This window comes from Echinococcus granulosus (genome assembly GCF_000524195.1).
Source record: "Echinococcus granulosus chromosome Unknown EG_S00034, whole genome shotgun sequence".
NCBI lineage: Eukaryota > Metazoa > Platyhelminthes > Cestoda > Cyclophyllidea > Taeniidae > Echinococcus > Echinococcus granulosus.
Genome location: NW_020170414.1, coordinates 160,457 through 177,176, shown reverse-complemented (window position 1 = coordinate 177,176; position 16,720 = coordinate 160,457). Strand labels below are relative to the sequence as shown.

At 45.5% G+C, this 16,720-nt stretch overlaps 1 protein-coding gene across 1 annotated transcript in view; it reads left to right on the top strand. All coding sequences in view use genetic code 11, as the record gives it.

The window, feature by feature from the left end:
- The window catches only part of EGR_04977 (Talin-1), a gene marked incomplete at both ends in the record, with an annotated part of 29,315 nt that extends 15,811 nt beyond the window's left edge, over positions 1 to 13,504 (top strand). The window contains 23 exons of the mRNA XM_024494226.1: positions 1,008 to 1,340; positions 1,414 to 1,678; positions 1,767 to 2,017; positions 2,144 to 2,338; positions 3,264 to 3,559; positions 4,444 to 4,696; positions 4,781 to 5,077; positions 5,173 to 5,283; positions 5,359 to 5,553; positions 5,618 to 5,781; positions 5,853 to 6,117; positions 6,234 to 6,362; positions 6,406 to 6,564; positions 6,643 to 6,939; positions 7,084 to 7,428; positions 7,504 to 7,797; positions 7,880 to 8,138; positions 8,318 to 8,679; positions 8,750 to 8,888; positions 9,023 to 9,282; positions 11,174 to 11,410; positions 11,604 to 11,957; positions 13,382 to 13,504. Coding sequence (XP_024351320.1) covers positions 1,008 to 1,340; positions 1,414 to 1,678; positions 1,767 to 2,017; positions 2,144 to 2,338; positions 3,264 to 3,559; positions 4,444 to 4,696; positions 4,781 to 5,077; positions 5,173 to 5,283; positions 5,359 to 5,553; positions 5,618 to 5,781; positions 5,853 to 6,117; positions 6,234 to 6,362; positions 6,406 to 6,564; positions 6,643 to 6,939; positions 7,084 to 7,428; positions 7,504 to 7,797; positions 7,880 to 8,138; positions 8,318 to 8,679; positions 8,750 to 8,888; positions 9,023 to 9,282; positions 11,174 to 11,410; positions 11,604 to 11,957; positions 13,382 to 13,504 — 5,583 coding nt within the window. The remainder of the gene's footprint in view (positions 1 to 1,007; positions 1,341 to 1,413; positions 1,679 to 1,766; positions 2,018 to 2,143; positions 2,339 to 3,263; positions 3,560 to 4,443; positions 4,697 to 4,780; positions 5,078 to 5,172; positions 5,284 to 5,358; positions 5,554 to 5,617; positions 5,782 to 5,852; positions 6,118 to 6,233; positions 6,363 to 6,405; positions 6,565 to 6,642; positions 6,940 to 7,083; positions 7,429 to 7,503; positions 7,798 to 7,879; positions 8,139 to 8,317; positions 8,680 to 8,749; positions 8,889 to 9,022; positions 9,283 to 11,173; positions 11,411 to 11,603; positions 11,958 to 13,381) is intronic.
- Between the last annotated feature and the right edge of the window lie 3,216 nt (positions 13,505 to 16,720).

Here is a 16,720-nt window from a genome sequence, read left to right as displayed (position 1 = left end):
CAATGATTTTAAAAGAATATTGTTGACTCATAAATACTCTTTGTAAATCGCTTCAACTTGCCTCTCCTCGCACTCATTTAAACTGCTGATACCTGCTATGAGTGTCCACTTTTTAAAAGGCAAAACTTCATTTTTCGGCCGGGATCCTAGGTGCTCCGGAATCCGGACAGTCGATATAGACGTACCGACTGTCTGCGCATCACTTTTTTCTCAGAAGTGAGAATTTTTATTCTCTTTTTTTTACCCGTTTAGTGCACTTACTTATATGTCGCTCTTTCTATTGGCTCGGTTTTAGTTGTCACGATATGTACCGTAAGTCCTAACAGGCTATGGGTACCAGGAATGAACTTTACCGAGATTTACGACTCCATTAAATGACATTAACATTTAAATCGTTTAGATTTCACGGGGTGCTGTGGAGTCTAATGCGGCTCAAGGGAAATGGCTTAAAATTACCCTATTTTAAGGAATCTGGGAAGCTTATAATCATAAGTCACAATGGACCGTGTTTCAAGACGATGTTTAACGGTGTACTTAGGCTATCGGACCTTTGATTCAGAATTGAAGTCAATTTTCCTTGCAACTGTTCAGTAAAGTCGTAGATCCATTCGGCTGTACTCCCAAGTTTTTTCCTGCACTCGAACATTTACGATTGTCTGAATAACTTCGACATTGCTGGTTCCGATAGCACGATGGTTTCAGGAGGGCTGCTACTGAAGGAGACATCCGGAGTCACTGGTCAGAGGGTTTTCGTTGTGCGAGCTATAGCCCAATCTATTTTGGGTGTCTACACAGTACGCTACAAGTCTCAAGACTGTAGTGAAGAGGATTCAATATCCACATTCACCTTTTTAACTCTTTTTCTTCTGTGCCATGTCAACTAGTTCCAGGTTTCAGCCTCCAATCCTCGTGATTGTAGCCGTGACATTTGTCACGTTTCTGCATCATTTTTGAAGTTGGAAATGCGTGTGGTCCTACTGTAATCTGTTAATTTTTTGTAATTTTAGTGTCTGAAAGACTTTATCGGTACCGTGGATATGTTTGCACCCACGGTCACTGACGCAGGGATTCAAGTGGCTTTGACAAATGCTGCGAGAAACACAGAGGCTTGTTTGGTTGACCTGCGCCAGTGTTGTGCCACCGCAAGTCCCTTGCTACAGTCGCCTCTGCCCACTCTGACTGATCTTGAGAAGACGCCGAACACTGCCGATTCAGCGCACTGCACTCCTCAGACGCCTGCAGTGGTGAAGCGCCAGGCCTGGCCATCCATTTCCTCACGACTGGCGCGTATGCAGACGGAGCTAGACTCCAACTCGGATCATAGCCTGCCTGGGCAAACGGTTTGTCTTCTTCAGATGCTCAATTTCCTGCTTGAATTTATAGTTTATTCAAGCGGTCATCCCTTTATTACAGATGGATTCGGTATGTGGTAACTTGTTAGCTGCGATAAACAAGTTCAAGGCCGCTCCAGATTCAGAAAGAGATTCAAGTCTTCCAGATCTTCTGGCTAAAGAGGCGGAAACGATCGCTAGTGGTTCAACTTTTGTTGGAGTGGGTCCTGATAGACTGCCTCCTGTCACAGCTAAGCTGCTCAACTCCCTCGAATCTGTTATCAGTGGTATTCGTGGTTTGGCGGGCTTTTTGAGTTCTATCAAGGACTTAACTTCCGTTGATCCAGGTATGCCTTTCAGAAGGGTTTGCAGTCATTTGGGTTGGCTTACTCGTGATTTTTACACCTAGAGCTGCATTTTTTGGGGTCTTTGTAGAGTTGGAAAAAGTTTTGATATCCTCATGGAATTTACTGCCTGAGTCCCAGAGGAGTCAAGCAGGCAGACGTTTTGTGCATTCACCCAGTCAGGAGTTTTCAGCCCAGCTGGCGGCAGATGGTCTACGAGCCGCCCTTCTGGATAAAGGTCTCCAGTGTATTGAAAAAGCACACGCCAGCCTCCTTTGGGCGGTTCACGAAGACGAGAGTTATGATACTGCCAAACAGGCCGTTGTAGTCTATGCCTCCGAGGTGACTGCTTTGAAATTTTCGAGTTCATACATTCTTCCCATTTAAAAGGCATTTTTTGGGAAAGAAATGACTTTGATAATATGAGGATCCAACGCTTTAAACTGATTTATGTATTTCCCGTTCCAGCTGCAATCAGCCATCGACGAGGTTCGGCACTATGTACCGGGCGCCCAATCCGCGTCAAAGCTAGGCGCCCTGGTTGCCGCGTTGCCCAAGACGGTTCCACAAATCAACGGCCAGATCGCGCATACACCCGCTCCTGTAGTTCAAAAAACTGCCGATCCAAGCATACTTCTAAGGGCGCTCAGAGAACTCGCTGAGGTTTGTTTATGCCTGTGTGACTTCTTGCCTAGAAGTAAGGCCTCCCGTGAAATAAAAATTGCCGCCGCACACGCAAAAATGCAGCTTTTGTTAAGACCTAACCCATGTGACGTCTCTTTTTTCAAGATGTTAATTTTTCCACGGGCTTTGTCCGTTTAAAGATCGGGAGTTGGCTTCCAGTTTTACTATTTCAGTTGATTTGACTCGCCAAAACAGACGGCGGATTAATTCGCACTCGTTGCCTGGTAGAAATGGTGGAAAGAGGTATCTTTTTTCTCTGGGAGCTGGTCCATTCTGTATTTACGGGGGTGCATTTCTTGGAAAAAAGTGGTCGATCTTAAAATAGATCTGTTGGAGGGACACCGAAACACCCTCTCACTGCAGTGTAGTCTATTGTCTATATATATCTGCGTGTTCCTGTGTTATCTACGGTTGCTATTCAGTAAAAATATTCTTTTTGATGACATTTGCATCCCTAGTTGAATCGGGGCCTGGGCTTATCCGTGCTAAGGTTGAAAGGCGCTAGTAGACCACCAGACATCTAGCTACATAGCCCTAAAAGTAATTGCCTACTGAGTAATCCCCGCTGATCCCGGATCTTAGTCGCACCTTAAGGCCTCAATGACTGCCAGGGCGGCAGTTTTGACAGTGGGATGCCTCATAGAGTAGTCAGTCCCTAAGTCACCAAGCATAGACGAAGGGCTGGAAGGCTGAATACAAAGTTAACACAGATCTAATTCTTCTGCTGTCTTGCGATGTCTGCGGAGTATGTGTCTGTTCAGTAGAGTTCGGTGCTATCGAAGGCTGCGAATTGGTTCTCTTCTAAGTTAATGCAGATTTCCGCGTTTATTACATAAAAAACAACCTGGAGTTCAAAAATCGGCCATGTTTACCGGTTCATTGTGCCGGTGTTTTACTACTGCAGGCCAGCGAGGAGGTGGGTCGAGTGGCCTGCGAGCAGACGTCTAGACGTCGTGCTGACGAATCTGCCCCCTCCTCCACTTGTTCCTTGGCTATGGCAGCAGATCGTCTGGCTAACGCGCTCTATGACGTCTTGGACGTCTTTAACCGCGGCAGTCGCCCTGGTAGTCCCAATGAGGAGGTTTTGGCAGATCTCCAACGTCTGGCCAAGCCTCTGGCGACCGAACTGGAACGGGCACTGGCCTCAGAGGGCGTTGTTCAAACACCTGTCAACGTCATGTTTGTGTCAAAAGCCTCTTTGTAAGTTAGTGTGCTTAATTTGAAGGATATTTCGAAATTTACTCTAGGAAACCTATTTTTTGTGTAAACTAGGGATTTCGTAACCGTTTCTGACACCTATCAATGTCACATTTGTATCCAAGACTTGGCTTCAAGCCCTAACCTCGTGCCGAGGAAATCCCCATGTCTAAAATTTTCCATAGTTTTTCATGTTGGACTGGTTTTCATGCATCTCACTGTCATACATGTGCCAAAAGCCTCTCCATTATTACCCTCTGCTCTCGATGCAGTTTACAAGATGAAACCTGATAAAACTGTTGGGTAAAATTTATGCATGTTTTACGTCAATTGCTTTTTTTGGCGGGGGCTCGAGTTACTCCTCCATTTAGACTAGTACGTTTCGCCATTTTGACATTGTGAAATTTGCCCTAACCCTCATACAAGGTACCAGTGATAGACATTATCCCCTGTAAATCCCCGTTTTGAAGGAAACATATTTTGTTTGTAAGAAGAGGGCACTCATAAATTTTGTCGTGGTGTGCGATTTTATTCATGTTGCATTAATCCCTCAGGAAGAGAATTTCACTTGGCGTCTTTGTGTGTTTTCCCACCACTTTTGCCCAAAAGGTTACTCCTTTTCCCGACACCGAATTTTCCCTACGTCTCACATTTGTTTATTTTCTCCACAACATTAGGTCGGTTTAGTACTGATGGCCGGTGTTTTGCTGTGATCTTTGTTGGTGGTGATGGAGGTCAGGTGGTCATTTCTAGCTTTTAACGCGTTTGGGAACCGCCAACTTCAAAACTCATGGAATTAGGCAAATGCCATACCCTTTCATCATTGGGGTTAGTTTTGTGTTCTCCGAGTCGGAGTTGTGATTATCGTGTTCTGTGCTTTCCTCAAGGTCGCTCCGTAATTGGGCGATCGGTGTGACAAAGGCCACCCAAGAGCAATTGGCCAAAGATGCTTCACCACAGAGCGACTCCACGAAGTCAGCAGATCAAACTATGGAAAGCATCAGAGGTCAATTTGACTCCGCTTTGGCTAGACTTCAGCCACCCCCGGGCGCGGGAAACGATTCTCTCCCTCTCATCAGCTACCCCGTTGCAAAACTCACCTACCCTGAATGCATCGACGAATTGGACGATTTATCTCAGGTAGTATAAGTAATAGGAAGTCGTGCCATCTTTCACTTGCGTAAATCATTCAAATAATTCTCCATTAATCGTGGGATGTTTCAGACCCTTAGCAATCAAATGGATGGCTTGGAAGAGTCTGCCAAGTCGCGTAATGCCAATGCCTTCTGTGAAGCTGCTCAAGGTGTGGCGGACGCCGTAATGGGAATGCTTCAAGTGGCCACACAGTCAGCATATCTGGTAGGTGCTGGCCAGCCCTGCAACGAGCCTGGTAGAGCACCACGATTGACCGAATCTGAGGCGAGGCAAGTTGTAGAGGACTCTGAGTGCCTTCAACGCGGCATTGATGTTATCACACGTGAGGCTCTCACCTTCGTAACTAATCAGCAACGCGCGAGTCACGTGAGTAGCGCGATTAAGTCCTTGAGCAAAATCCTGGATACGTCTGTTTAGATATAATGTACTAGTTTTACCTCTAAACTTTTGTCAACATTTAGTTGGCCCCAACAGTCAACGAGATCACTCGAGCATCAAGCAATATGTGCCAACTAACTCGTCAATGTATTGCCGAGAGTATCAACTCCTCGGAGAAGAAGATGCTCGCTGAGGTGCGTTGCCATCATTCCTAAACCAGATTTATCTAGTTCTACAGTAAATAATTTACCAACTGTTTCTCCCTTCAGAATGCCAAAGACGTTGCCCAGACGACAACGCATCTAGTGAAGTCCTTAAGCACCGACAATTCAGACTCGCCCTCTACTGGGGCTCAAGTAGTCCAAATCGCCACGGGACTAAATGGTTCTATCGCGAGATTGGCTAGCTCCCTTTTGGAGGATGTTGGTGATATACCTGTTCAAGTCCTGCCTGAAGCGGCTAAAGTAAGTTACTGACACTGAGTCACTTGAGTCATTACACACTTGTTCATTCCTTTGCTTATTTTAGCAACAAGCTCCAATTCTACTCCATGGTCGGAAGGTCGTAGAAAAGGCGAGTGACTTGACCGAAACTGCAGGAAACCTTTTAAAGGCCACTGCATCTGACGAAACCTACAGAAGGCACCGTGAAGATGTAGAAAGCGCTGCACAGGACCTCCGTTTTTGTATTTGGTGGGTGAATACACCTTTGCGCCTGCCAATAAATCGCTGCTGATCCAATTTAAGTAAAAAAACTTTCCTAGTGATTCGCGACCGGGTTGGAAGGCGTTAGAGAAGCTGAAATCTACGGCTAGGGAGTCGTTGCATCGACTGGATCACGCGGGTTTGCAGCAGTACAGTCAGGCGGATGCGTCCAATCTGGAGGCCACGACCCCACTGCTCAACTCTAGCCTACGTCAAGTGACCGCTCTGAGTGGGAAATTGGCCGGCGATTGGAGGCACTCGAGGTGGGAATTGCTCAGCCAGGATGCTCATCTTATTTCTTCCTACCTTCCCAATGTGGCGAACGTACGTTTATTACGCTTTTTATTTAAAAAAATTAAGGAAATTGTTTTTGAATGTAGCCTGTTTCAATAAAACTCTCTGTGCGGCATCCAAGTCTTCTACTTTCTTTGCCTTTTTAGGTGTGCATATCCGCCTGTGGAATGCTCAAACGAAGTTCCGATCAAGCTGCCCTTCAAAGCTACCTTCGTACTGTTTTGGAAACCACTGATGCTCTTGCAACACGTATACTTACCCAAATGGACAATCACGTATGTTTCATTATTACTAATGTTTTTACCCCACTGGCTTTAGTTCGGTGGACCACCGGATCCCGATCCCTCTCCCATATCTGCAAGTGCTGATCAACTACGTCTAGCATGTCGTGAATTACTAATCTGTATTGAAGATCTTACGGCGCGTCAGGGTAATTTGAATTCACAAATTGCTAGCATTCAGGGAGCTTGTAAAAAGGTACATCAAGTTCGCCCATTTTGAAATAACCTGTGTCTTGATCACCTTCTAAGCAGGTTGTATGTTTTGTCAATTTAGTTGGAGAGCAATGCCAGTCCGCCACACATCCCCCAGCAGATCAGTTTAGTTGCACTGCAAACACGACTGGCAAGTCAAGCTCAGATGCTGGTGCAGGCCGGTGGACGTCTTTCAGAGGCCTCAAAGACCGCGGGATCGGGCGCGGAGGAGGCAGCTGCTAGCCAACTGGTACAGCAGTTCTCAAAGACTGTAGAAACCACGCAGCAGCTGAGTTCCCTCCTTACTAGTCATCCCAGCATGCCCGGCTCCCCTGATACCACTTCCAGGCTGGCTGATCGACTTAGGATGGTTGTACAGGTGGGTGATTTCTGGTTCAAAGCTAGCACTATTTGATGACGAATCGTGTAGGATTTCATGAGTACCATTCGTCAGGTACAGTAAGGCGAGTTGTCCACATCAAACCTATTTGAAGACGCCTTTTTCGCAACCCCTCCTCTCCAGGGCATTGGCACAAGTTGCGTGGAGGTGGTAGAGAACTCCCGCCATCCCGAGTCCCTGCGTTCTCTCACTACTCGTGTATCAAGTCTAGTCGCGGTGCTACGTGAGTCCGCTCACGGCGTACACGCCTGCGTGAACGCAGCCGAGGGTATTGCCCGCAAAGTGGCGGACTTTGACTCGGCCATCTACTTTGCCCGCGCCAATTCCCTCGTCAATCGAAGTTGCGGCATTGGTGCAGGACAGTTCGCTGAGCGTGGCAGTCCCACAGCCATTGCTAACGACATCCAGGCCTCACAGGAGGAGATTATGCATTTACTTAAGGGCATTGTGGAGGAGACAAATGCCTTGGTGGGTTCTGAGACGGAATTAGTTTACCTCTTAGTTATTAGCAAATTTGATTTTCATGTCTCGTTAATCTTTCAGTCGCGCAACACTTCTGGCGACCAGGATAAGCTGGCAGTTTCAGCTCAGAACTGTCTCCTCTATGTAAACAACCTCCACACGAGAACACTTCATCTTCTCTCGCATCCTGATCTTGACACAATCTCCCCAGCCAGTGAAGAGGCGCGTACAGAGGCACGGGTCAGTCTCCTCTCCATGGCTCGCGCTGTCTCCGCCAGTCTAATTGATCTACTGACGCACAGTCGTAATCTCGTCACCGCAGAGAAGGCCAATCTCCCCGTTGTGGAGGCTCAACTAAATTCCACCGCTGCTGATGTGAGTCTCTGACAAATAGTAACAAAAAGTTAATTCCATGGCAGCAAAAACGCGGGCCAATAAACTTTTCTTCACCATCGAGGTCGTTTCACGAGTAGGCGAGCTGCGCTCCTCGCTGAGAAGCTTCTCTGAGGTCTTCGTTCCACCGCGTCCCGTGTCCAACGTACCAAAACTGACTCCCATCACAAAGTCACCTAGAACGTCGTCGATGGTCCCAACGCCGGAGGATAGCGCCACTGCTTCTGTTCGCACCGGTCTGCAATCAGTCCTGGCTACGGTTCATCAGCTTGCTACACGGCTAAATGGCTGGTCACCGGAGACAGGCACTTTTAGTGATGGAGGTAGGGTTTTACACTGAATCTGAGTGGATGGTGTGCTTTTTCAGTTGCTGGATTGAGTTACCAGAACTCCTGAGTTGATCAACGTCATTATCACCAATCTATATTGCGTAAGGAAAACGTTAATTTTCCCAAAGTCATTTGAGGTTTCACACTTCTAAGTTTTCGTAATTTCATCCCAGACACCATCGAGTTCGAACGCGAGGTAGCTGCGAACGACGTCACTACACCACGCCAGATCCAGGAGGCTGCTTTGGGCATCACTCAGGCCGCGCTGAAAGCAAACAGCGCCACAGCTGCAGGTCGCAAATTGGCGGACATCAGCGTGGCCGGTGAGGTAATCCACAAGGCCGCCAACGACCTTGTTCGACGATTACGGTGCGGCACGTGTGCTGTCGTGCTTGCTACTCGCAAGACTTCCACCACTGATGGCTCAGAATTTAATGCGGAGAAGACCAGCTGTGCTCAAGCTTGTAGCCGCGCCATTGAAGGTGGTAAATCCACTTTGCAGGAGTTGGGCGTCATGGTGGAGAATATGATCAAGGTGGGGAGGATTTGAGCGCATGTTTATGCATACGTGAATTCGTTTTTAATGATGATTCCTTTGAACCTAGTCCTTGGACGACCCGGGTTCAGGACAGCCTCCGGCAATGCAAGTGACCCTGGCTATGCGACGGCTTCGTGAGACTGTCTATGAGATTGTCGAAGGTGTGAAACAAATGCCTGGAGGTAGAGGTACCTCTAGCGAATCTGGTACGCTTACTCTCCAATTGGCTTAGAGTTTTTTGATTTGATTGGGTGGTTTGTCAAAGAAAAAAATGTATTGGAGGTCTCAACTCACTCATCATTCATTGTTTATTGACTACAATTTATCACCCTCCATCTAGATACCCCCTCTGCAGTATTTCGCCAGCGAGAGACAACAGAAATCCCCAGACCCATTTCGCAGCATAAGCAACCGCTGAAACAACCTGTTCTAACCACTCAATCCTTCTCGAAGCGTTCTGAATTGGCGCTCAGTATCAAGGAGGCGGCTAACATCGCCACCGACGTCGGTGACGCTGCAGGCACCGAGGAGTTGCGAGGATTTACCTCTGAGATTGAGCAGTCCATGGAAAAACTTACTCAGCTGCAGTCCAAAGCCGCGGTGAGTTCAGTCGCTTTGCTATTGGTTGACTTTTCTGATCTCATTTCTTATTGGTTGGGGGAGGTGAACCCAATGCTGGTGCTGGTGAGAGAGATTTAAGCAGTATTTTCAAATGAATGGTTGTTTTGATTGACTAGTAAAAGCCATAGTCTGGTTGTTTTTCTTTCAGGCCTTTATATATTTCATTTAATGTTTTAATTTCTGATCCAAGACAACAAATTTGGACATGGAGCTTGAAGATCTAGAATCTAATATTTGAGTTCTGCTAAAATCCACAAATACGACTAATATTTTGTTTTCTAAATAGTGGAGTAGTTAGTAGGATCAAATGAAATTTTCTCAAGGCAGGTCGGAATTTTGAAATTTCAACATCAGTTGGTCATCTCATCAAAACTAAACCTTTTTTGCACCCATTCTAAATTTCTACTTAAAAGGTGAATGTGTATGACATTTTTGCTTACCTAGATCATCTTTTAATTCGCTTAAGTTCTTTAGCGAAACATAATTCACATCATACTTTTCCTCTTTTTGAGACAGAAAATTCGCTTATAATTTACTCGCCCCAATGCTCTGAAGGAGATTTCATGTGGTTACTGACGTATATTTTCGTCAACTTTCCTATAATTTTACATTTTTCTCGGGCACAGGTTGTTTTAATGCCCTCACCGGCACAGGGTTGACATTAGCGTTAACCTCACGCTTTGGTGTGCAAGTGCTACTGAAACAAATATAAGTAGGTGAATGAGCTCTAATCTTTTTATTTGCAGCCCGAATCCCCATACCTCCTACTTTAATGAGCCCACCCATTAACTCCATCTCTCTCCCCCTCATACATCATTATGTCAGCATGATAATGAAGCCACAGTAACAGCTCTATTTACTGTAAAAGCCTAGACAATATACATGTTCACATCTTACTGTTTACTGCAGCCTCCAGTGGTCCATTTGTAGAGTGGGCAAGGGTATGCTAGCTACTAACTTCTCTTCAACGTGGCATGGGAATGCTCTTGCCTGCTTATTGTCTATTCATAGCCACTCATTGTTCCGAAGGCGTTGAGGTGTCTCTCTAATCGTGCATAACTTTTTTTGTCATGCAGGAGCCGGTTGTTCCTGTGGTAAGTGTGACAGAGTAATCGCTGCAGCATGAACACTCAATTTTTTGTGCGTTGTTTGAGTGAAGTGCGTTGCGTCTAACCCCTTTCCATTTTTGGGTATTAATCATTCCATTGTCATTGTACCACTCCCCGCCCACACCGTTTTGCGTAGCTTAGATTGTCCGTGTCTTAGATGCAACCAGTCGCACCTCTCAGCTACCGATGGCACCAGTATTGTTTAAAGCGACTTTCTTGACTCATAAAATACCCGATAATGATACATTGTTAGGGTACTAAATCGTAGGATTGAGGGCTGTTGCGATGGCGAGCATCAGTGCGATGCCACAGACGCCTATTTTCACTTGGTGTATGAGACAGATATCAGTGTTTCCTAAGTAGCTCCTTTTCATTAACCTTTTGTAGGTTTTTCCTCCACTTTGGTGCCATAGATAAATTAGTGAACGTCATCTCATCTTCTCCTGACATCTGAGGCGGTATGAGCACCTTTCGCGTTTCAAGTCTGTCAAATTAACATTTCACTTATGAATCGACTGTGACATCCAATTTTCTAACCTCTGTATGCATGGACATGCAAAAAAAGGGGTAGAAGCATTTTTTTTCTTTCAGGCTGGCTCAACAGCAGTCGGTAAAATTGCCTCATTTCACGAATTCCTTTAGCCATTCGTTACAACCTCCCGAGGGGTGCTTTGCAGACTCACATGTCCTCATGCCTTCTCACCGTTGGGTGTGTAGTAGCCTTTCTAGCGAAATGGTAAGTGCCAATGATTTTTCTTCAGAAACAGTCTCCCGGTAGTCCCAAACTTCCGACTGAGGATGATGAGAATGACGGTCTGGAGGGCCTGGACGCCATCCTCGCGACGTGCAAGCGTTTAGCTCAGGGGACAGCCAGTCTCATGCACTGGGCCACCGCGGCACAACGCGAACTCGTCAAACAGGGTCGTTTGAAACCGGTTAGTGAGAATGTGGACGAGAGTGAGGCGGAATCGCAGTGGACCTGCGGACTTGTTTCTGCTGTGAGTTTAACGGTTTTTGTTCTCCTGCTTTCGAATTCAGTAAGTCGGGAATGATGCACAATAGAAGATTCGCAAATATGGCTAAAATGTGTGGGCTATCTCTCCTTTCCCTTTCTTTTTTCTCCAGTCACTCATGCTGCATTTCTTCTTGCTCCGTGAATCACCTTTTTTTCCATTGGCCTTCACCCTCCAGGCGAGATACGTTTCTGCAGCCACTGTCCATCTGGTCGAGGCCGCGGAGACGTTGGTAGCAGTGCATACCAATGACGCGTCAGCAGACAGTGCGAGACCGCGTTTTGCACCCGAGGACCTCGTTTCCGCAGCCCGCACTGTGGTCTCCAACACCGGTCAGTTGATCTTCGCGTGTCTTGCCAAAGCGGACGCCAACTCCGCCTCGATGCGCGGCCTCAACGCAACAGCCTCCGCGGTTCGACGCCACGCCGAACGCCTGATTGAACTGACGGAGTTGGAGAAGGCCAAAAATAGACCTGATGAACCCCTAGAGCCTTCCGGTCCTAGGAAGGCTACTGTGGAGGCTATGAGAGAGGTGCGTGAGAAGTTTTCTTTGCCGACTTTTTTGCCCACATGTGAGATTGGCTACGTTTCAAGGGGCCGAGTGACAATAGGTCGACCAGATCTAGGTAGGTTCCAGAGGATCCAGTGCTAAAGAATGGCTTCATAGGGTACAGCTCACACGGCTGTTGAAATAGAAATCGTCCACCTACGGCGAACATTCACTTAGTCTTCCAAATGATTTGGTTGAGATCTCCGATCTAATTGCGTCGAGGTATTTGTTTACTCTTCAAGTGGAAAATTATAGGCGTGCTTACCTCTTTGTTGACGGAGCACTTCGTCATTTAGTGCGACAAAGCAAATTATAGGCTCCTAGCGGAGACGAGCTTGAAGCACTTTTTCAGAATTTGTATGAGCATTTGTGGAGTCTAACTGTAAATTGTGATAAAGGAATTTAAAAATTGCATCCGTTTATATTAGGAGCTTCTTGTAAGGGTTGCCAAATGGGCTTTAAGTGGAGGATAAAAACCCCACTTTTACTACTTTAGTGTCAATTTTTGTCTGTGTTTCGATTATATTTTTTCGGTAAACCATGCGATTTTATTTCCAGAATATTAATTAAAAAGAAAAGTAGTTTATGACATCTGGGCGGAGGGGGGAGGGGTCTCTGAAACCACAAAATTGGCTCACGCCTTGGCACCGGAAAAAGCAGACAACCTGGCATAAATACGCCCTAGTCGTATTTATGTCGTTTGAGGGTACCTAGGACCACAAACTCAACACATTTCGTGGCATCAGACAACATTGCCGATCTGTTATGGAGGTGAGTTAATCACTCAGTAAATGGTAGGAGGTGGTGATACGGAACTGCTAATGGGGCCATTAATGCAAGGACATTGTTAGCAAATGTTTAATGGCTTGCGGCTTTTGCTCAAACGCTTTTTAATTACGGGAGAAATGAATTTTAACTGCACTTTTAAAAGGCATGGCAGACAATGGAGGCAGTTGACTCGTGATCCTCTATGCATTTGTCGTAGCCGTATGGTTTCACATTTGCAGGTTCGATTGTTAAGTATTTATTCTTTAAACAGTATCTCACTAATAAAGAGGCGGTATGTAAAAACCAGGAAAGGACTAAACTATTCATTTGATTAATCACAAATTGGGAAATATCCCATTCTCTATATCACACCTTGATTAGCCAATGAGGAGTGTCCAAGTAGATGACCTTGAGCGACAATGCCTTCCCTAATCGTCATTTCCAAAAATTTAAAAGAAAATCATAAAATGCTGTGATTAGACAAACAATTCATAATGGTGGGTATTTCGCATCATTTTTTCCCCACCAAAACCAAGTATCTTCGCGTAGACACGTCCATGGTCCACGTCGGAAAAACTGTCAGGTCTATCCCTTCAGGTCTTAGATTGTTATTCTTCGTTTTTTTTTGCTGGTTTTAGGTGATAGAGACAAAGGCGAGCATAGCTTCCAAGATGGCAGAGTTGGAGCGTCTGCAGAATCGGCTGAAGGCGATAAATCAAGAGAGCTACCGTCACAAAGACCACGATGAAAACGAATTCTAATGCGAAGACATTATTCTCTCCTCCTTCCGCCCTTTTTGGTTCCCTTCTGCCTACTTCGATGTTCCACTGACTTCGTACTCCACGCGCCTGTATTCTTTGTCTTGCTACTTCTTACACTTGAATCAAGAGTAACACTTGCGATTTGAATGGTCTTCTGTACTTCCTTCCAATTTGGCTTCTGTGTCGTCTCATTTGGTCTCCATCGTTGGCGTTGGAAAGGGCAGTCCAAATAATCTCGTTTGAGGATACTGATATCCTGAAGTTGTTTCTTTACAAGAGACTGTCCTACGCTCTTATTCAGAGTGGGATGTTCAAGCCACCCTGTCAGATAAACGAATGAATGTCCACTGGGGTACTATCCGGATGCTTGACCTGGATTTGTAGTTAAGCAAGCGTGGGATACCATCCATGTTGATAGTTCAAGAGCTAAGTCGCTATCGCTAAGGCAGCGATCATTCTTATCTAGGTGGATGTCTGGATGACGTTTGAAGAATGATTAAGGAAGCAGCACGGGAATGGTGGGGCGTGACATTATTAAGGGTCTCCCTCCTGACGCAATGTACTACTTTAACATTTGATTTAGTTGTATGCTGAACTGCGTGGTCACTTAACCCTCCACAGGTTGTACTTCCGCGCTGTAGCATTGTTTAGCTAATTAGCTATAGTGCTGGCAATTCACATTCTTTCGCACTGCCTTGGCTTATTACGGCTTCAACTAGGACACGAGAAGTTGCAGTGGTGGGTGCAACGAACAAATTCGATTTACTGGGACATCCATCCTAATTTCGACGGCTGAACGTAAGACTTTGATGTGACAGATGCAGTGGTACAGTCGCAGTGGGGAAAATCCGTGAAGACTTCCCTCAGTAGGGTCTATGGAAATCCCGTGTTCTGCAAGAATGCTATTAGCAGCTGAAGCGAAACCATTTGAAAAAGGCCATCGTAAAGCTGTTAACGAGACCTACCTGTAGATGGTAGCTACGTCGACAAGGGATAGCACCGTCGTGTCTTCACTGGCTAAGTGGAATCCAGATAGGAAACTGGGCGGCTGTGAGGAGAGAACAAAGTGTCAGGCGGGGAAATATGAACAATATATGGCCTGTGAAACTGCTTTAAATCTTGTCTCTGCTTAGGGACCATTTTCCTTACAACTATCGATTGGCGTAAAAGATGTTTTCGTTGAAGAGCCACTGCTGCTTCTATGCAGTGTGAAGTAATGTAGGGTGGAACCTCAGATGTTCTGGAATTGTCGAGATGCATCAGTGACTTGTAGATCAAGTGCAAGACAATTCCGTGGCTAGTGGCTCGGATTTTTATGAGTGGATTATGAAGCACCGACTGCGCTGTGATGGCCGATGCGGAGAATTGACCCAGGGGAGCGTCGGAGACGACACTCAGGAGGGAGACTATGCCGTGTTCGGCTTTGTTTAATTGCATAGTCAATTTAGCCCCTCTCTAGGATGCTCTTCTGCTCTGTAGTATGGTCTTTGGGCCATGCCAGTAGCCTTCCAATCTTTCTGGATGTTGGCAATAGGCATCCTTCCACACTACTCTGGCTTATTACGGGCTTGAGCGAAACCTCTTTCAAATATTCAAGCGGGTTGAATGTGGCCAAATAGCATAGGCTCTGAATGAATCAGGGTACATTAAAAACCACGAAACAATGTGCCAGCTTTTATTTCTGAAGCATCGAGATCCATTAGATTGGAAATGAACAAACGATTTAAGCGTTTTGAAGCAACCAATGTAGAAAGTGACTAGTCCTTACTAATGTGGACAGGGCTTTGATGGTCTACACAAATGAACAAACAGATCTGTCTAGAAGCCCCTTCCACTAATCTAGATACATAAATTTGCGGTGTTCGTAAACATCCATGTTTTAAAGGATGTATTCACGTGGCGCTGTTTACGCTAGGGGCGGGTGGTTTCCACTTTCATGCAACTGAGATCATTTCGGGACGCAGACCACACCGTGTCTGTGTAAATTTCGCATTCTAGCGGCTAATTTTAATCAGGTAAAAACAAAAACAACACCGTACGTAGGTTATTTACCCCACTTTGCCGAGGATACGATACTGATAAGTCACTGGGCGGTGGCTCACTTCGGAATCAAAACAACTTTTAGATGGGATGGCTATTATGGGCCAGTTAATCGCATTTCCATCACGCCGAAGAGACCTTCGAGTGACTTAAGAAATGTCACGCCTCCACCAAACCCGGTAATTGCAGAACTTTTACCAACCCTTTTCATCTTTTGCCCCTTTTTTGGAGGTCAACAAAGCAGTTTAAAATGCAAGGATCATGTGGACGAGCAATACTTGATAGAAGGAAAAGAAAATGAGGGACAGTGAGGATAAAATGAGGAAGACTGAGTTTAGTTTTAAGCACAGGAAAGGTGATCAATTAAATTTGACTGTTTTTTGGTGTTTCATAATCATTACACATAGAGATGAGAAGCTTTCAGCACAGAAGTGCAGGAAACCTCGAGTCACTCTAGCGCTGTCGGTGGGTTGGATACAAGGCGGAGTCTAGCTTGCCCTTCAATTAATAAGTCTACTATTGCGAAGGCTAAATAAGCGGAGAGGCGATTAATGCAACTGTGCACGTATAAACTTGGAGAGTTTGGACTACTTGAATTGTTAATTGCAAATGTGGGCCACGTCCAAGCAAAGTCCGAAGCCATTTAAGTCCTTAAGTAATCAAATCATCAAGATTTGGACTTTAGAAGTCATTTAAAATTCGGTTTCTCATAGTTAAAATTGCTTTTATTGCTTAAATGGTTGAATGCTAAAACGTTCTCTTTAAATGAAGGCTTCGGTGGTTATGAAAAATGTAAAAGACCACATCCAATCAAACACGTTCTTCATTCCACTCACCTCAGCTATAAAGTGATTTCTACAAATTGTTGCATAAGATAGTGTACTACTGAACTATCCTACTTAATTGCATTATTGGTTATGAAACGATGACCTCCGAGGTACACATGTGAGGATACAAACAGACTGAGATTCGAACTGCAGAAAGGATTTTGGGAAAGACCTCCGTCAAGCCTCCGTAGTTTGTAAGTAGTATCGTTAGTAGTATGGGTGCTCGGGTTTTAGGGAAGAAAGTGAGAAATTTATATGATCAAACCTGATCTCTTTCTCCATGGATGTGGATGTACTTCTTGTAAAAAGCATGGAGGCACTATTCATCGTTGATGGTAGAACGAAGGAG